Here is a 20,556-nt window from a genome sequence, read left to right as displayed (position 1 = left end):
TTTTTTTTTTTTTTTTTTTTTTTTTTTTTTTTTTTTTTTTTTTTTTTTTTTTTTTTTTTTTTTTTTTTTTTGTAGAGCTCTTAACGAAAAAAGTACAAGAGAAATCAACTGGGAATATTATTTTTGCTAATGGCCAAATGTAGGATTTTCCCGAATTGAGTTGGATTTCCTAATTCTTCCTCCCTTCACACAAGATGATATGGTACCCATGCCTGCATTACACCGAAGCAAAAATGTGAGTTCTGCGGTGTATTCATAGCTCATTCACAGCACCAGGAGAATCTTGACTTTGCAAAAAGAATCCCAGGTCCCCATCTTATTATATCAACAGTCACTCTAATTAATCCAAACCTTAACCCAGACTAACATATAAAGGATGAATTTTCAGTATTAAGCAAAAATAGAAGTACGTGGTCATAAAGGAAAAATTCAGAATAGAAAACCCAACGGAAACAATCAATTACAATAAAAGAAATTGGAGAAAGGACATACGTTGACTTGAATGGTGCACTGGTTGCTCCAATTAAAGTGCTGAATGCAACGTCTTGAAATGGGCCGGCCATTTTTCCACGAGGAAACCATCCCAGGTCCCCACCTTTTTTCCCTGATGGACACTCTGAGTATTCTGCTGCTAACTGAGATACCAACCAGATTGTTATAAAGTGTTGTTATCAGTTGGAAATATACCCACAAAAACCCCTAATTTCCATTCATCAATGAGAATGCGTATGGGTTGTTCAGAAAGTAAGGTACCTTTGTTCAGACAATGTGGAAACATTAATCTTTGCAATGAAATATAGATGAATATGAAAATGTTACAATAAAATCCTAGCAACCACTGCTTGCTGTATTTGATGGGCAGCATATGTTTACGTTTATAGACAACTAACAAATAGAACCCAACTTTATTGATATGAAAGATAAAAGAAATTACAAAATCAATATCACTCTCCTCTTCTTCCTGTTTAGTCCCTTCCGTTTCTTTCTGTTTCTTAGTAAGAATGAGTGACGGTATTCTGCCTAAATAGTAGACACGGGTAATAAATAAGAGAATATTAAAGATTCGGAATTTCTCAATTCTGACACAAGGTACTTATTAGATCTAATAAAATTATTTTGCTGTATCCAGACTAATATCAATCCAACCCATTTCATGAATAAAATGTGACCAATTAACCAACCAACAAAACGACTTGTTACAAATAACATCTTGTTGTTTCGAAACATAGAAATATTGACTAATCTGACTAACGTTGAACTTGGTAAAATGAAAGGGTTAGAATAATTGAAAAACAAAATTATTCAGGCAAGTATTCAAGGGACTTGGAACCACCCTCCTCTCTTGACATATCATTCAATACCTAATCTAAGAGAATGGACGACTTCACAACCAAGCAGATGAGCCCAGCCCTTCACTTCTGAGCATTGAAATTATTCCTAAGACTAAACATTTTTCTTTGTAGATGATAAAACCGAGATCTCTTCAAACATAATGAACACTATAACCATTGTCTGTCATATCTTTTCTATAAGAAAACCTTGTATGACATTCTAATCTTGGAATAAGATGTATAATGTATTCACAAACAAAGTTTGTATCAAAGTAAGAGGTCATACGTTCAAACTCTTCTAGTCTTAGTTCCTCAAATCATCTTGTTTCTCACAGAGTTAGTCAAGGAAGTAAGTTACAAGAAGGATGACTTCAGTCAAGTAAAATGAGACTCAAGTCCACACATGAGAGGGAGTGTTAACAAAGATTAAGTTTACTCAAATCTACCCATTCAAACCTTTGGGTTTACCAGTAATTAAAACCCGCGAAAAAAGAAAGAAAAACAAATAAAACTCTAGCAAACCTCCAAATTCATCTCTATTAACATCCACTACCAATGTAAACAACCAAAATCTACGCTGTCATTTGTTTGGTGGGAAGCTAAAAATCTCATAGGACAAGTATCTAGATTCTTGCATTGTTTGACAAGCATGTAGTGTACCTAAACAACTTAGGATGACCATATGGGAGGCATGTAAGGACCTTTTGATGTCGTCTTGAATCCTATTTGTTTTTTCTTTCTTTTTCTTTGATAGGCATCATAAAAGATGAGATAAAATTAAAAACGGGAGTTCCTATCGATGGATTACAAAAAATTTCTCTAATTTGTCATAAGATTAGAAAGACCATAATACCAAAAAAGGGACTCAACTCACACCAAATGAGAAATAAAAATGTAGTAGAAATGAGGACAACTAAAAATACGAGAGTTCCGCTCATGCCAAGTAGTCCAATGTCATGGTCAATTCATGGATTTCAAAGATTCCAATGTCTAGGGAATCTTCTCATGACAATTTTGTTTCTCTCTTTTATATATATGTTCGTTCACCATTTTTCTTTATTTGTGCTTTTTTATGGTATATTTAAAACAAATCAACACGTTTTTCAAGAAAAACGAAAAAAACAAATCAAAGTATTTATTCGCTTGCAAGGATTATATGCAATTATCTCTATTCATTAACTATATTTATATATCTGTACATGTAAAATAGAAAACCATTACCAAAGACAATGGTTCGATCCTCCACCTCCACAATTATTTAGCTTAAAAGAAAACTTTAAGAAAAAATAAACAGCAGTTGCCTTAAACAACGGAGATTGCTCTAGGAGTAGAAGTGGACTAATAATTGAAAAAAAGTATATGGCTACAGGAGATTATGCTTGTTTGAACTTTAACCATATAAGCTAAGGACTTCGGTAAACCGATTGAATACTAAGTTAGTTCCTTGGTTCGTCCAACCATATACACAGCTCAAATCAAATCAGCTACATATAGGTTACTATGGAATAATAACAACACTTCTCAATGACAACAACCCTATGCCTATATAGCTTCTCATCCAACCCATGAAAATACTCTGCCTCAACACGAACTGACCTCAACCACCCATGACACCGTTCATACACCTAAACACAAGAAAATAAAAGGGATATACATATTCTCGGTCTCTCTATCAAAGTCTTTGAATGTATCCCATAAATGTCTTGATAATCTTATGTGTACAAGTAATACACCATCTGAGCATTAAATTATAAGAAACAAGACCTATCTTGGGAAGCCAATTTACTAGAGAAGGATAAAACATTCAGCCCTTGGAATGAAATTCAGTTGCCTAGCACATAGAATTCAATAAAAAGGATTGCTTCCTTTGCTACTTTGTCCCTCCTCACGAGCATCTTAACTAGCTTACAAAGTACAAAATCTTAATTAATTACATAGTACTGTAGGCTAAATCAAAAACCTTTGAAGTTTAAGAGGCAGTCTTAAGATATTAATATTCCAAGTAACCCCATCAGTGACTTTGAGACCTAATATGCAATAAGGTAACAAAATATCGTTTAGATCATTAGTAAATTCATAGTGGTTATCTCCTGCATTTACCAATTCACCACATTTAAAAAAAGAAGACGAATGTAATAATTTTTCCTCTTCGAAACTGTTAGGAATCACGGATCTCCACAATTGTACAATATTGTCCACTTTGAGCATAAGCTCTCATGGATTTTCTTTAGGCTTCCCCAAAAACCTCATCCCAATGAAGATGTATTCCTTACTTATAAATTTATGATCATTCCTAAATTAGCGAATGTGAGACTCCCTCCCAACCATCCTCGACAGAAACTACTGAGGAAAACAAATTTAATTGACCTAGAGTACCAATTCACCGAAAGGATATAATATCAAGCATCTGTAACTAAATACTCAAGTCAGTTTTTCTTTAACAGAACTGCAAATGATCGACTAATCGACGAGGCCAAAAGTAAGAAGAAGAAAAAGACATCCAACCTTAGCAAACTCAGCAGGAGGAACCTTGTCCCCATTGCTAAGCCAACCGTCCTGCAACTTCTTGTACGCTTCATTGATTTTACCCTGCTTCTCGCACAGTATATGCCTTGCTAAACAACAAATTCAAGGAAAACAAAATAAGAGTCGTCGACCGAAATCCCTAAACCTCCAGAGATTGAGCGTAAACGCAATTTCTACCCCTGTAAATAGGATTGAGGAAAGGGAAATAGAAGAGAGAGAGAGAGAGAGAGAGAGAGAGAGAGAGAGAAACCTTTGACATAAGTGCAAGTTCCAAGGCCATCGGAAGCAGCTTTTCCGGATTTTCCCTTCCCTTTGGAAGCACTTTCATCGGCTCCGGAAGCTGCCTGCTTCCCCTTCCCCTTCCCTTTACCGCCCGCGTCCTTTGCCTTCGAATCTTTCCCCATGACCTACACAGTGGATTCAATTGCAGAGAAATTCCAAGTGATATCGATTATCACGCACCTCTTATAAATCTAATAAATATCCAAAGAAAGAATCTTGGACAGAATAGAACAAGATTAATCGACCTACACTTCGGGGTTTGCACCTGGGAGGTTTTTAGGGTTTAAAACAAGATTAATCGAGAGCCTAAATGGATTTAGTTTACTATTTTAATTGATTTAATTATTAATTTACAGTATTTATCTTCTAATCGAAAGTTTTAATGGTCACAAAAATAAACCATTGAATTGAAAAATAAAAAAAATTAAACTAATAAAAATATCGACTTTCTAATTCATACAAAGTTACATGCTTTTTTTCGTCCTAATATTGTTCCTATGAAAATATTAAGTAGTTTTTCAAAACTGCCTTAAAACATGAACAAAAAGCATTGATGAGACTCCATGAAGAACGAATCAAAAAAAATAGTTTGGGCATTGGTTAGTAATCTTACTGTCCAAATCATCAAATTTGAACGTCCTCCCAGTAACGTTTGAAAAATGTTAACAGTGTTTGAGATTTTTTTTTTTTTTTTTTTTTTACTTACCGTCAAAATCAAAATCATCAAATTTCATCAAAATTAAATATTCCTCACAATAATATTGGAAAACTACTATCGATAACTCAGGGTTTTCACCAAGTGCTCTAAATGGCCATATTTAGGCTTTTAAATTAGGGTTTCAATTTTTAGCTCGTGTATGCGTAGCTATTTTCTTTTCTTTTTTTTTTCTTTGAAATCAAAGTCCTATGATTGTTTTGTATGTAAATATTAAGATATTAGAAAAGGAAAGTAATTCTTCATAACTTCTCTACTCGAGGGAAAACTTGAAGTGGTACTCTAATGGAAAGCAAACCAAAAATTAGCAAACAACAAAACTATTTTTCGGGGTTGTTTACTAATAATATATATCGAAACCATAAAATTTGAACATTACTTACAATAAAATAGAAAAAAATGGATAGTAACTTAGTTCTTTTCTCCACCATTTCTCAGTGACTTTAGCTTTCTGTTTTAAGCTCATATATACACGACCTTTAGGCTTTTTTTTTTCTTCAAAATTTAACCTCTAATGTTATTTCTTAATTCCTATGAAAATTTTAAGATAATACAAAAAGAAATTAACTTTTCAGAGCTACTGTAAAACATGAATAAAAGGCGCTAATGGTACCCGACAGAAAATGAACTGAAAATTGGTTAAGTGCAAAACAATTTTTTTTAGTATTAGCTACTAATCATACGTGTCAAAACAATCAAATTTAAACATTTCTCACAATAGTGTCAAAAAGTTTTGACCATAATTTTTTTGACCGAGTGCTCAAGTTAGCCTAATTAGGATATGCTATTTTTCTTCAAATTTAAGTACGTGTGTTGTTTCCTATGAAAATTTTAAGATATTAGAAAGAGAAAGTAGTTTTTCGAAAATGTTCGAAAACACGAACAAAAAGTCACAGATGGTACACCGACAAAAAAACGAACAAAAAATTGGTCAAGAGTGAAACAACTTTTCGTTGTAGGCTACTGATCATACGTGTCAAAACCATCAAATTTGAACATTCATCGCAATAATGTCAAAACCATCAAGTTTTTTTTTTTTTTTTTTTTTGTTCTAAATGACTCAATTAGGGTTTTAGTATTAAGCTCATATTAGTGTGTTCTAAAGAGAGAGTAGTCTTTCAAAACTATCCTAAAGTACGAATAAAAAATTAGCAATAGTACCCCAAATAGAAAATGATCCGAAAATTGGCCAAGAGCCAAACTTATTTTATGTGTTGGCTAATGATCATACGTGTCAAAACCACCAAAATTGAACATTCCTAACAACAACGTTAAAAAACATTGACCATAACTATGCTTTTTCACGAATGCTCTAAATTGCCCAAGTTGGGTTTCCGAATTAGAGTTTTGATTTTAAGCTCATAAACGCCGTTATAGGCTCTTTTTCTTCCAAATATAAATCCTAGTGCTTTTTCGTATGTAAATATTAAGATATTAGAAAAAAAGTAGTTTTTTTTTTTTTTTTTTATGAACTACCCTACAACACAAACAAAAACTCGTATGCACCTTGAAGGAAAATGAACCTAAAATATGCTAACAATGAAACCATTTTTGGTGTTGATTAGTGATCATATGTGTCAAAACCATTAAATTTGGTCATTCCTCACAATAATGTGAAAAAATATTTGATCATACGTGTCAAAACTCTAAATTGCACAATTTGGGTTTCTAAATTCGGATTTTGGTTTTATTCTCCTATATTGTCACAACCCAATTTTTAATTTTTTACTAGCCGTGACTAGTTAAAAACTTGAAATAGATGGTACAATTTTTTACTTTTTAAAATAAAATATAAATATATTTTATTTACAAATTCAAAATACGGTTGGAATACAATGGGATAAACAACTTAAAACAATAAAATAAAATAAAAAATGATGTGAATCGGTAATGCACTTGATCCAGATCTGCTTCCATCCCTGACCAGCTTCTTCTTGTCATGTTTTTGTGTTTGTCCTGAGAACTTAGGTCCCTAGGTTTTATTCTTGAGTTCCGAGTTCTTGTTATAATCTTGCCCAATGACCTTGGACCTTAGTTATGAGGTTCTGGGTTTTTAGTTCTGAGAACTTGATCTTGATCCATATTCTAGTCCTTGACCTTGATTTTGTGTCTCGGTTCTTGTTCTTGTTTCTCTTTTAGTTCTCTATGACACTCCCCTAAGATTTAGGGTACAAGACATGAACTTGACAACCTGTTTCCAAGATTTTATGTGTTTCAAACAACGTAGTCTAATCCTAAATCCAAGGCTTCATGTGTTCCTTACGATACAGTTTAAAATCTACATACGTTCTAAACGATGTAGTCTAAGATTTGTGTCCAGACTTCATATGTTCCAAGCGACACAGTCTGAAAATTTTTGTCCAATACTTCATATGTCCCAAACGACATAGTCTAAATACCTATGCTAAGACTTCATACATTTCAAGTTGTTTAGTCTGAAACTTGCATCCAAGGCTTCTGATAAGGAATCACTGCAAAGGAAGTAAGATTATGATTACCTTGTTGATCGAATATCTCAAGGTAAGCAAACTTGTTTGAGATTCGAATCACTCCACAAGCAAGATCGATCATGTTAAGCTTGAATGATTCTGAACATGCAACTTAAACTACACATAATTGCAAAGAAACTTAGCCCTTGGCTAAAGGAGAGGTAAGAATACTTAACCCTAATGATAATTCCAAAAGAGAGTAAGATTTGAATTACCTTGTTAATCAAATATCTCAAGGTAAGAACACTAAATGATTTAATCGTACGTGGGCCGTGTGTGGGAAAGTACCACACATCTAACCCTACCTAGAACTTGAAAGAGCTTAAGGTCATGTTACAGTTTTAAAGGATAAGTCCCAATCATGTTATGTGTGTGATAGCATTACTAACCCAATAGTGGGATGACTTGCTGAGTATTTCTTAAACTACCTTAAAATCCTATACGCAGTAGTATGCAATGGTTTTCATTTAGTAGTTGATAGGTGTTTTTTTTTTTCATGTTTTGTATTCAAATAGAAAAAAATAAAAAATGAGGAGTATACATATTAATTTTCTTTTCAAAATTAACAATAAATTAATAAATAGAAGATACTAAAATTAGGATTTAACGGACATTAAAAATTAAATGTTCAAAATAAGACTAAAATAATATTTTAAGTGGAGATAATATAAATCAAATCTGTCTTCTCAGTCCATTTTCTTGGTGTTAGGGTTTCTTATATAACTCGCCAAGCCTTATTGACGAGCTTCAGTTTGTTGGGTTCGAGTATCGTATCTCTCGACTCAGAATCAATTAATCTTCGATCATTATTCCTCCGTTTGGTAATCTTGATGCCACTTTTCAATTTTCAATCTCCCTTATAATGTCATGGTGCTGTCAATTTCGGTGTGACGATGGCTTAATCCTTCAAACGAGAATTTCTAATTTATAGCTTCTTGGATTTTCACCTTAGGGTTCCTCCGTTGTGCTGAACGTGATAGAATATGTACTCGTCTAGAGGCGGTGGTAACTACGGACAGCAGTCATCATATGCTGCACAGACTGGATATGGCCAAAATGTACGCTCTCCGCTTTCTTTTTCACTTCTGCACGTCTTTCAAACCGTAATCATGGATTTGATCGTCGATTTTTGATCGATTGATACGTTTTCCTTTTTATATTCAATTTCTGCATGTCTTCTGTACCTTAACATTATCTTGACATTTTATTTTGGCACCCCAATCGTCAATTTTTGATGTTGTGATACGCTCTCCAAGTTACCATGTCGTGGTTACAATTTTGTTCAGGACGTGTGTTATGTGATATATCTAGTTCTCTCATGCGCTGAAAACCTGTTTTGGTATGGGTTTAGCAAACGCTGTTGACTCGATAACGTTTCTCCATGTTCTATTTTCAGTAGCGGATAGCTTACCCATTATTTTGACCTTCTATTTTCTTTGTATAAATCTAGCATTGATGAATATCGTGTTATGCGGTTTTCCATTCCTTTTATTTCAACATTCAGTAGTTTATGTCTGTTTTCAGGGATATTTAAGTATAAGGAAGTATAAAAATAGGAAATGATTTTTGTCAACATGATCAGAGTATACTCCTCCCCTTGAGTTTAGAGATTCAAATCTCCACACTCTACATTTGTTGTACCGAAAAAATAGGAAATGATTATTCCTCCTTTTTTTTTTTTTTTGTGGATTTGTAAACTTTTATTTCTACTTTCGTCCTTGTTCTCATATTATGACAATTTTCTGGTGCTTTTGTAGTTGGGTAGTGTCTACCCTGGGAATTCTGTTGGGGGACCTGACTCGCAACAGCACTCCATGGCCTCTAGGCACTCCTCAATGTTGGGAGCTTCACAGGAAGCTGATACTGCATATAGGTCACATCCATCAAGCACCACTCATTATGGAGGGCAGTATAGTTCTGTGTACAGCTCAGTTGCATTGAGTAGCAAACCACAGGTTGGGTTCTCGCTCATTTGATTGTATTTTCCCTTGGACTATTATATTATTTTTGTATCACATCTTTTAAGCCAGTGAGTTGCTTAGCCTAAATTTACTAGGATATGGGGAAGTGGATTTCATAGTATGAAAGAATTGACAATCATCATGGTTTTGTTCAAACGTTCTGTTCATGTTATGGTGAAGATTTATTGCCCTTTTCCTTGAGCTTGCACTTTTTCCAATGTTGTGTTCTTGTGAAATTTATAAAGTACTTTATTAAGATTCAGTCCATTAGATTGCAAATATCCCTACCTTCTTATAAGGGGGGAAGCTGGTTACAAATTGGTGTCTGATAAATAAATAGAATACCTCTTAGTTACCTTTGGTTAAAGATAGTTCTTGACTAACATAGCAACGTAGCAACCTTCCCAATAAGGAAGGAACGCTCCAATTATATCATAGGGTAAAGATGGGTGCTTGCGAAGAATCTGATTACAGCGTATAAGAATCTGAAAACATACATTTTGAATGTATGTTTTTTTAAATGAGAAATAATACTTTTTATTGATGATTGAAAAGATAAAAAGGAGTACAAAAGCTTCAAAGTCTACAAAGTGTAGACTGAGAAACAATAAGAAAAAAAGAAAAGGGAAAACTAAAGATCGCCCCTAGAAAAGATGCCCCCCAATTGTTGGAAATATCATTAAGAAATTAGACAACATAAATATTATACAAGGAATTCCAAGGAGAGCCATTGACCTTAATTAATTCAAAATGATCTACACCATTAAGGAATTAATCTAAATTTATTTGATTTCTTTCCCACCAAATCTCCTATAGGTTTGCTTTGGTAGCATCAATTCAAAGAATCTTAGCTTTTGTGAAAGAGATGGACTGCAGAGGAGGTGCTAAATTGAGCAGGAATCCTCTCCGAAATCTCACTCATTATATTGATGGGAAAAAAGCATTCCACCAATATATGAATATGGAAAGTGAAACAAAATATGGACAGTGAAACAAAATATGATTTAAGATCCTTACTGAAAGTCCATTCATTTCCTCTTTTCAGAAACAATTTTGTCCTCAATTAAGAACTGTGAGTATTCCTTGCCTAATCTCAATCACAGCTACTGGCCTTGCAAAATTTGATTGTCTAGGAAACTCATAGGATTTAAACCCCAGGTAAGTGGTTATCATTGTTTGTGAACCCGTTCCTTTTAAAGATCATTTATTTTTCCACTAGCCTCAATGGCCACTAGGCAAATCTATGGAAGTTGATATTTAGATGAATTTGGAACATTAAATGTATTGGATATGTTAAGAATTTTTAGTAGGTTGGTCATGCAAACATTGGGCCCAATTGTTTCAACTACAACTTCCTTGTGTATATGAACGATCTGCAGCAAGGTTCTTAGCTTCCACATTTAGACCAAATTACTTTCCCTTTCTTTGAAACATGAAATTCACTTTTAATATATCAGTGGAAAGTAGCAATTTATACCCTAAAGTTCATAACTGGGAGAGAAACCAAAAGATACATACAAAATAGGCCTCATTTGTTTTTTGATGCCTCTGTATTCTTTCATTTTTTTTCCGTCAATGAAGTGTGGTGGTTCATATAAAAAAAGGCCTCAAGTGTATCTTTTTAGTTACAAGAGTAAATAATTTTTTAGCCTAAAAACTATATATATATATATATATATATATAGAAATAAAGAAATCAACCTTGTGGGTCAGGGTAGAAGAAATTCCCTCCTAAGAAAACTTTTGCACGAGAGCTCCATATAGGTTGATGAAAGAAGGGATGTTATTCGTAAAAAAAGATTTTTGTAAGACACTTCAACATGTTATCAATAATGGAGAACATTGCTAAAACTATTTATGGGCTTCAATCTGCACTAAGAGAACACCATCTTGAGTTTCTTTCTAACAAAAAATGCCATATAAAAGCTCTAATTGCACATCCAAAGACGGTGAAGGTGGCTTCGAGGCCTTTCTAATAGAAAGGTGTGGTGTAAGCCTTGAGAGCCTCATTTTAAATGGAATGAAATCATAAATTGAATAATATTGTATTCCTAGCTCTGTATTCTTATTGTAAAACCACAACTTTTAAAATTATAATTGGAAACAATATCTAAAAGATTAGGGAAATAGACAAAGAATACAAAAAGTTATTGAGTAATAGCGAAGGAAAATTATGGGAAAAAGAAACTAGAAGACATATTTCTACCATCTTTCACTTGTTTCTTTATCGTATTCTTGTTTTTGTGTTACTTCATGGGCTTGACTTGATTAGCGTGTTACCGAAGGCTAGGCGAGCTAGCCTATTTGGGTTGAGAATTTCTTACTAGAAGCATGAATACCTTTTTTTTTGGATGGTTTGGCTGTAACATAATCAATAGCCATCTGAATATGAGTTTTGAGGACAGTAACTTTCTTTTACAGATAGTTAATTTGTTGCGTCTATGAATTATCAATTAGTTGTTTCTCTAGATTTTATAATAATGTTCAAAAATTGGAATTGCATATTACATTTTGCATTAGAGGTTTCTTTGTCTTAGTATCGCCAGTTTCTTATTATCCAGCATCAACTAAATTATTGAGCTATTTTTTTGAATACAGGGTCCTCCACTGAGTGCCAAAGGGAGTAGTGTTGCATCAGCTTTGGACGGTCGAGGAGGCTATGCCCCAGCCGTTCCTGATTCCCCCAAGTATCTGTCAAGTGACTATATATCATCTTCAAACCATGGCTATGGTCATAGAACTGATCAGTTGTTCACTGAAAAGGTCACTGAATATCCTACTCTTGATAGGCGGCAATATAGTGAGCATCAGAGTGCTTATTTAGGGAGGGATTTGAAAACTGATGCAGCTGGTAGATTTTCTGAATCTACTGTTGGCTTTGGGCATCAACGTCATGTATGGTTTCTATAGGAAATTTTTTTTGGCCATACTTTGTTTCATTCTCAAGTTTTTTTTTTCAGAAAACTATGAGCTTTGGTTGTTCAGTTTCTGCATGTTTTCTTGATGGTATTCTCTATTGTATTCCAACAGGCTGACTCGTATGACCGTGTTGACCAGATGTCCTTGCTTCGTCAAGAGCAGTTACTAAAAGCTCAATCTCTGCAAACAGCAGATGCCCTTGATGGGAGCTCAAGGTACCGTACTTTTGTCAGCACATTTTTTTGTTGCATTTAGTCAAGGTTGGTTTGCTTTTCCTATGGAAATTTGGAAGTCTGTGGTTGTATGACTCATCCAATAGTCAAAACGATATAACAGCTAAATTCTTCAGGTTTTTCATTCTTCTTTTATTTGTGTTAATCTATACAATGAATGAGATGATTGTCTGTTTCTTATAAGCTAAGTAGCCGGACATTTCTGGCAGACAAAATGATTATCTTGCAGCAAAGGCTGCTGTTAGTCGTCATTCCACCCAAGAACTTCTCTCTTATGGAGTAAGAGTAGATGCCGATCCTCGCAATGTGTCAGTGCTTAATGCTTCTTATGGTGGACAACACTCGACATCAATTTTAGGGGCTGCTCCGCGTAGAAATGTGGATGAACTTATCTACACCCAGAGTTCATCAAATCCAGGTTATGGAGTGAGCTTGCCACCAGGTAGAGACTATGCTGCAGGGAAGGGCCTTCATGGAACTTCTCTTGAGTCAGATTATTCAGGTAGTATGTTGACACGTAAAAGCCATCCAAGGATGGATGAGCACAAAGATAATAGAGCTGGTTATCTTCGGGAATTCGAGCTTAGGGGGGAGGATCACCAAAGGGAGCGTTTTCGCATTAGAGAGAAAGAAAGAGACAGGGAGAAGGCACGCGAACGAGAACGGGAACGGGAACGGGAACGTGAACGTGAACGGCGAGAACGTGAACGTGAACGGGATAGAGAACGAGAAAGAGAACGGGAAAGAGAGCGCATCTTGGAAAGGCAGAAAGAAAGAGACAGAGATCTCAAATGTGGGCCTGAAATTCGGCGTGAACGCACTCCACCAAGAGTTTCTAAGGACAGACGTGGTTCCTCTTTGTCAAAGGAGAGGAGACCATTACGCCGAGATTCTCCGCATTTTGAAGCTTTGCATAGGTGGATCTTGATGTTTATTTGATCCTCCTATAGTTCCCCATGCAGAATCTTTTATTGGTCCGTTTTAACTAACTCGGTGTTCTTTAATGCTGAAGGCATCACTCACCTGTTAAAGAAAAAAGGAGAGAATATGTCTGCAAGGTAAAAAGATCTGGAGCTCAGTCATTCAATGATTTTGACAAGATATATCCCATTAAATATCTGGTTCCTTCCTGTTCGAGTACTTTAGGACTGGGCTTTATAGGATTTAATTCGCTTGCTCCAGATTTTCTCCTCATTCTCTCCATTGCTTCTTGGCTCTGGAATTAGTGTTGAAGCCTCAAATTATCTAAACCGTGGTTCTTCTCCCCCTTTTGTATATTGTTGCATCTGATTCAGAGTTCCCTCACTTTCCAGAATTTGTTTTTCCCCATTAGTTTTCTTGTTTTGTTTTTCATTGGTTGCTTGGATTCCGTTTGTTCATTACCTTCCTTGGCAAAAACAAGGGTTTCCGAGATTCTTCATGTTTCAAAAGTTTCTCTTGCAATTTTCTTGTTCAGTCCTCTATTTGCTCCACCAAGATTCCATTTGTTCATTGCCTACCTCCACTTTCCCACTTTTGTGGAACAAATTACTCTGACATTTCTTTTTCCCCCCCTTTTTGATTGCAATATTACTTGGATTCCATTTGCTCATTTCCCCTTGAGTCCCCATTCTTCTTTAACCATCTGCTTTTTAAAGCATATAGCTCGTTTTGCAATCATGATAAGATCATGCCTTGTTTCTGGGAGCAGCGTGGCCAATCTTCTGAGCTCCTGGAATACATTTGGAGTTGATCTTTATCTTGTACATCTGTTGTTTATCTAAAAATGCTGGAATTATTTGTTTTTCGTTTTAATTTGACTTGAATGATCTTTAATTTTTCCCGTATGTATAATGATCGGTAAGAACATGTTAGGATTGTGATAATCTCATGAAATAAAATTGTTCTTACTTCCCCAAGGGAATGCTTGTTTATCTGTTCTTTGAGCTTTCTTACTTTTGCATGATTGTGTTTTTCTTTCTGTTGCAACCAAAGATTCGATTCTTGCCTTCCATCACTTGCAGGTGTACGCGCACAGTTTAATAGATGTACAGCGGGATTATTTGTCATTAGAAAAGCGATATCCCCGACTCTTTGTATCCCCAGAGTTTTCAAAGGTGCATACATCATGTTTTACGTGTTTTAGGAGATTTCATAATTGATTGATGGTGGATCTTTGGACTGATGTTTTCAGTTAATCTAGGTTATTGTGAATTGGCCAAAGGAGAAACTCAACCTTTCCCTTCATACTCCTGTCAGGTATTTATCTTTTCCTCATGTAGTTTGAAACTTTTCTTGTAGCTTCTTCGAGAGAGTTCATGCTCATTTTTATTTCCCCCACTCTTCCTTCTGTCAAAGCTGACGGTTGAAAATTGTATTATATGGCTTATTTGGGTTGAGCATTTTATTTCTATCTACTTTGTGCATGTCTTTGTCCACACGCTTATTCTGCATCAAGCACAAGTTGCATTTTTATTTTTATTTTTTTTATTTTCCTCTCAATGCGGGTTCTGCCACTTTGATGGAGCTTCTGGGTTTTATGAAAAACAAAAATCATCAGCAAAGGTTTTATTTATTTCATCAAGGACGAGGTGACATGATAAAAACAGAAATTTAACCTATCTCCTAATTTTCCAACGCTATATAATTACCTGATGTTTTTTTTTATTTTTATTTTTTATTTATTTATAAGAGAGTTTCTCGAGCATCTGTCTCCTCTTTGCATACTTGTGGATTTTATGATTGTGAGTTTTGAATAATTGATTGTTGATGAAAGAGTATATTAGGAAAGAAAAATGGCAATCTAATTCCTTCTTGTTGCTACAGTTTCGAACATGATTTTATTGAAGAAGGGACTGTATCTGGCTCAAAAGTGCTTTCCGATGAGCTTAAGGCTAGAGAACCTGAGAAATCAGATCCTGTGAATATAGTATGGAATGTGAAGGTAAGTTGCTTGGAACATCTCTCTAATGTTTTCTACAATCACTCTGTTTCTCATGAAATATCCCTTTATGTTCTTGTCCCTTCTGCAAACTTTTTTGTTCTCTGATTTTCAGTGTGTTATTCAAAGAAGTATAATCTGCTGGCCAATTTATGCCTTCACCATCTTTAATGGTCCTTTTCTTCTTGCATTGTCCCCTTAAAAATTTTGGTTTTTTTTTTCTTTTGTCATTACAAATGTTAGAACACAAATTTATTTCCCTGAAAGATGTATATTGAAGATATACCAAGGACAAGGAAATGTTTTCTTTGGAGATATGCTTGCTGCTGCTGTTCTCTGTTATATTTGAATTGAGGAAAATGATGTTTTATTGTCCAATTTTTTTCCGATAAGAACAGACACTACACTTGTTCTTAGCTAGAAGGCCAATAAAGGTTTTATTATGGACCAAGTTTTGGAAACCCTGCTTGAGCATTGAAGATTTAACCACTTTGTTTTTAGCCACCTAAATTATGTATGCAGAATGAGGAAGATGAAGTGGATGCTAATGAATCATAGTAGATACATGCATTAATTCACAAAAAAGACTGGTCAAGTTGTACATGAACAACTTTATGTGAACATTTTTTCTCATTGCGATGGATCATTTTAGTTTTTATTCTCCTCTTCACATTCATTTTGAATTTAAACCAGGTGAAGAAAAAATAGTTTAGTATCCTGGTGCTTTTGTATTTATATTATCTCCTGGATCAGATTATTTTGATGAGTGGTATCAGCAAAAATGCTCTTGAGGAGTTATCATCTGAGAGAAGTTCGGAAGACCGCATACCCCACTTTTGCAATATCCTTAGGTTTGCCATTCTTAAGAAAGACCGCAGTTTCATGGCAATTGGTGGTCCATGGCAATCGTCTGATGGTGGTGATCCTTCAGTTGATGCTGACGCTTTAGTTCAAACGGCCCTTAGGTTTGTGCTATGTCCTACTTGTGTTTGTATGCGAGAGAGAGCATTGCTGTTTTGTCTTACTTGTGCCTTCTTCATATCCAGATATGCAAAGGATGTTACGCAACTAGACTTGCAAAACTGCCACCATTGGAATCGTTTCCTAGAGGTTCGTATGTACAATACTGTTAATCCCTGATTGTGTTTTGTGCTCGTATATTGAGTATCTAATTTTGTTTATTTTTCAAAATAAAGTGCTGACACTAGAGGGTATTTGTCTCATCAGATACATTATGATAGATATGGCAAGGATGGGGTTTTCAGCCATAAAGAAGTCTCTGTACTACTTGTTCCAGATTTATCTGATTGTCTCCCTTCATTAAATGTGTGGAAGGAACAATGGCTTGCACATAAAAAGACTGTTGCTGAGAGAGAGCGCCACATTGTACTGAAAAAGGAGGTTTGTGTTTATATTGCTTTAAGTAGAAGCTTCCATGAATATTGGGGCATTATTTTCTGAATATCTCGTGGCTGTTAGCAAGGTATTAATGAAAACAACTTTTTAAATGCTTCCATGTTTAATGGCAACTTGGACTGGATCATTCCAAAAGACAAGGATGATATTCCAGCTGCTGTGTCATTGTTAGGATAAACTTTTGATAGGACAGAGATTGTCAAACATGCAATAATATTATGAATTTCCTATTTGTATATATAATTTTACCATCCTTGTCGTTGAAGATTCTTTGATTCCTTTCAAGCCTATATGTATATATATATTGGTATTGTGTGCTTTTCCAAATAGAAGTTATCTATTTGAAGCTTATTCTGCATTGCTCTTAAGAAAACATGGGTCATGGGGATGGCTAGTTTTTAACTTCCTATGTAAGTTTCTTGTGGGGCGCATTTTTGTTTAGTCCTTTACTAATTCATTATCCTTGTATTTCCAAGCCTTGGATAACATGGCAGCCTTTTGTCTCATACTAAATTTATGACTCAGGATTTTTTTTTAATATTTCTGCACTAATATAACAATGTTGAATTCTCAGATATCCAAGGAGGCAAAGGAAGGGATGGAAGATGATAAGGTGTCAACCAATCAAGCAGACATAGATGAAAAGGAAAAGAGTGACAACGGAGACAAAAGGAATACATCCGAGGGAAGGGAGGGTAATGAAAGCAAGGATGCTGAGAATGTTGAGAAACCAGATCAAGGAGAAGTTGCTGGTGATACACAGAAAGTTGGCACTGTGAAATCTGGAAAAAAGAAGATTGTGAAGAAGATTGTCAAAAAGGCCAAAACGGTTGGTGATGTAGCCAGCAAGAATAATGTCAAGCTGGATGAAAAGGCTAGTGGAGAGAAGAACTCTGACATTCCGGCGGATCAACCTTCCAGTGATTCTCCTGCTGTGAAGACATTTGGAAGGAAAAAAGTAACTAAACGGGTGGGCAAAAGTCCTTCTCAAAATGAAAAAAATAAAGATATACTTCCAAAAGTAGAAAATGAAATGGACTGCTCTGAGGATAAGTCTAAGGATAATTCAGATCTCAATGCAACAGTGGGTCAAGATACTACTGTTGTGAAAACAACTGTGAAAAAGAAAGTTATTAAGAGGGTTCCTAAAAAAAAAGTTACTGCTGTGGTATCTAGCGAGGAAGTTTCTAAAACAGATGAAGATGGTGATGGGAACGAGAAGGTTACAACAGATGAAACACATGATGTGGAGAAGTCCACTATAGATGATAAACAAGAAACGATGATTCCTCAATCAAAGTCGACATCGCCTACTTCATTGAAACCTCGTGATTCTGTAAGTTTGAATAAGGCTGAGAAAGAGAATGTGAAGAATGACAATGAAACTGGCAAGGAAATCAGTCCTGTGACCAATTCGATTGACAAACAAAAAGTTGGTGAGAAGGATAGCGGTAACGGAAAGAGAGAAAAATCTAGAGATAGCGAACAATCTAAAGATGAGAAAGAGAAAATGGGTAAAGATGAGTCTAGAAGCAAACCAAACAAAGAATTAAAAGAAAAGAGAAAGCCTGAAGAACCTCATCGACATCCGGGGTTGATACTACAGACAAAATGCAGCAAGGATTCCAAAGTAGGTTGATTTTAGCCAGATCCATTTACATTAACAGTTTGACATTGATCCTATAACAAACTATCTTAATTATATCACTTGTTTCAATATGCAATACAGTTTCGGTCATTGTCGCTTTCCCTTGACTCACTCTTGGAGTATACAGACAAAGACATTGAAGAATCAACTTTTGAGGTACCCGTCCTGCAGATAGGAAGATTTTCACTGTCTTCTCTTCCTAAAAATTTTCTGTTAAAATCTTCTCCTTACTGATTGAAGGCAATATTTACTGGTTTATTGCTATACTTACATTGCGTTTTGTTTTCCCTTCACAGCTTTCACTCTTTGCTGAATCACTCTATGAAATGCTTCAGTATCAGATGGGATCCCGTATTTTAACTTTCCTCCAGGTTTGCCTTTGAGTCAGTTAAATTATTGTTCCGATGATTAAAGCTTTACATATTTATTCTATCTTTTATGTTGGCAATAGAAATTGCGTGCCAAATTTGTGGCAAAGAGAAATCAGCGAAAGCGGCAACGTGAAGAAATCCAAAAGGAAGACGATAAAAAATCATCACCGAAACGGCCAAAGACTACCGACATTCCTATTGAAAATCAATCTATCGAACCAGAAACATTACATCTATCTCAAGCAGGTGCTGAAACACCTGCAGTGGAGGGGAATGACTCTGCTGGTCATGTTGATGAGATAAAGATGGAAACTGAAACAGATAACGGTGAAGATCCAGAAGAAGATCCTGAAGAAGATGAGGAACTGGGCGACGTAAGTTCTCAACACAATTCAACTAATATTGAGGCATCTCTCTTCTCTCTCTTTCCATCCCCATCACAGAATCATTTGGAAAGAAATATGTGCTGCTTACTGTGAATTTAATGTTAAAGGTCAAAAATTAAGTTTATTATTTGAGGGGGGACCATCTCAGAAATGTGCATGTCTAGGCTCTGAAATGTGCGGTGTGCTTGTGCTCTTCTACTTTATTTCTCTGTCTAATGTATTGTATTACATATTTTAGATCTCTAATGTATTGAGTTTAATTATTCTATAAAATTCTTTTTCCTGAGATAATATTTTGAGATCATGTTATGTTTTCCTTGTGATAATAGAATGAAACGGATGCTACAGTTGAAACTAATGATGAAAAGGATGCTACAATGCAAACCAATGAAGAGGATGCCAAGACTGAATTGAATGAAGAGGCAAAGGCAACAGCAAATGTTGAGTCTGAAAAAGTTGCAGCAAATCAACCTGACAAAGCCATGGTGTCGAGCCAGGAGACTCTTAGCAAGAAAACGACAGAGTCCGATAAAAGAGGGGCAGAAGAAGAGTCGAAGAAGAAAGAAGTTTTGTGTTCGCCTCCCAAAGAGGCCGTGGTAGACAAGGAGCTACTGCAGGTGCTTTATGAACCTCCAACTTCTTCAAAATTAAAATTAGTTTGCAGAAGCTTACTTTTACATTCTTTCTAATTATGGTTCTCTGAAACAGGCTTTCAGGTTCTTTGATCGAAACTTGGTTGGTTATATTCGGGTAAATCTCATTGTTCTTTAGACCTTCTCTATTCGGAACACGAACTACAGATTTTCTCTAGTAACGGAATTGAGAATTCACATTAAACAGTCAACTTTGTTTGGTGTATCAGGTTGAAGATATGAGAATGATGATCCACAATTTGGGGAAGTTCCTTTCGCACAGGGATGTAAAGGTGGGTAGGAAATAACATCATTCTAACATCGTACTAGTGAATACAAATCTTGATAATGCCTTTTCCCATATAAATGTGTCAGGAACTTGTGCACAGTGCATTGTTGGAGAGCAGTACTGGAAGAGACGATCGGATCCTCTATGGGAAACTTGTACGAATGTCTGACATTTGAAATTATAGTTTAGTATAGTATTGTTAGCTTTTTGGCCTGAAACTTAGAAGATTTGGGCGCTTTTGAATTTTTCCATGTTCATATTACATTCACACTTCCATCCGTTGAAGATAAATACGATTTCTATTTTCTTGGAACCTATTAGATTCAAACTTGGATTATTCTTTTTAATTGCCTCTCTTTTAAACAATCACGAGGCATAGTTTGTCAAAGCCTTTGTAACCTTTTTTCATGTAATACTAAACAGATTGGTTAAAATTAT

At 35.2% G+C, this 20,556-nt stretch overlaps 2 protein-coding genes across 5 annotated transcripts in view; one reads left to right on the top strand and one right to left on the bottom strand.

The window, feature by feature from the left end:
- The window catches only part of LOC111450594 (peptidyl-prolyl cis-trans isomerase NIMA-interacting 4), a 4,664-nt gene extending 241 nt beyond the window's left edge, over positions 1 to 4,423 (bottom strand). The window contains exons 1-4 of one of the 2 annotated variants that reach the window (XR_002711841.1): positions 4,108 to 4,423; positions 3,837 to 3,946; positions 493 to 635; positions 110 to 212 (exon numbers count right to left, since the gene is read on the bottom strand). Coding sequence is in view for 1 of the 2 variants with exons in the window: in XM_023090805.1 (XP_022946573.1) it covers positions 170 to 212; positions 493 to 635; positions 3,837 to 3,946; positions 4,108 to 4,261 (450 nt within the window). In the remaining variant the exon portion in view is untranslated. Of the gene's footprint in view, positions 1 to 59; positions 213 to 492; positions 636 to 3,836; positions 3,947 to 4,107 lie in introns of those variants that run through there. The other variant, XM_023090805.1, reaches the window with a different exon arrangement.
- Positions 4,424 to 8,028: 3,605 nt separating this feature from the next.
- LOC111450485 (cell division cycle and apoptosis regulator protein 1-like) lies at positions 8,029 to 20,463 on the top strand. Of its 3 annotated transcripts, XM_023090653.1 has the most exons (21): positions 8,031 to 8,164; positions 8,296 to 8,401; positions 9,101 to 9,298; positions 11,903 to 12,199; positions 12,335 to 12,438; positions 12,666 to 13,373; positions 13,469 to 13,514; positions 14,460 to 14,552; positions 14,639 to 14,694; positions 15,262 to 15,379; positions 16,130 to 16,341; positions 16,423 to 16,486; positions 16,604 to 16,777; positions 17,367 to 18,422; positions 18,522 to 18,596; positions 18,737 to 18,811; positions 18,892 to 19,185; positions 19,527 to 19,814; positions 19,906 to 19,947; positions 20,060 to 20,122; positions 20,205 to 20,463. In XM_023090653.1, exons 2-21 carry the CDS (start codon positions 8,327 to 8,329, stop codon positions 20,292 to 20,294), a joined length of 4,128 nt encoding a protein of 1,375 aa, XP_022946421.1. In that variant the 5' UTR covers positions 8,031 to 8,164; positions 8,296 to 8,326; the 3' UTR covers positions 20,295 to 20,463. The 3 variants fall into 3 exon arrangements, with proteins under 3 accessions (XP_022946423.1, XP_022946421.1, XP_022946422.1); XM_023090654.1 differs by having other exon boundaries at positions 8,031 to 8,401; XM_023090655.1 differs by lacking the exons at positions 19,906 to 19,947; positions 20,060 to 20,122; positions 20,205 to 20,463 and having other exon boundaries at positions 8,029 to 8,164; positions 19,546 to 19,761.
- Positions 20,464 to 20,556: the final 93 nt, after the last annotated feature.

Source organism: Cucurbita moschata, unplaced genomic scaffold (assembly GCF_002738365.1).
Source record: "Cucurbita moschata cultivar Rifu unplaced genomic scaffold, Cmos_1.0 Cmo_Scf00012, whole genome shotgun sequence".
Taxonomy (NCBI): domain Eukaryota; kingdom Viridiplantae; phylum Streptophyta; class Magnoliopsida; order Cucurbitales; family Cucurbitaceae; genus Cucurbita; species Cucurbita moschata.
This window is presented reverse-complemented; position numbering and strand designations above follow the sequence as displayed.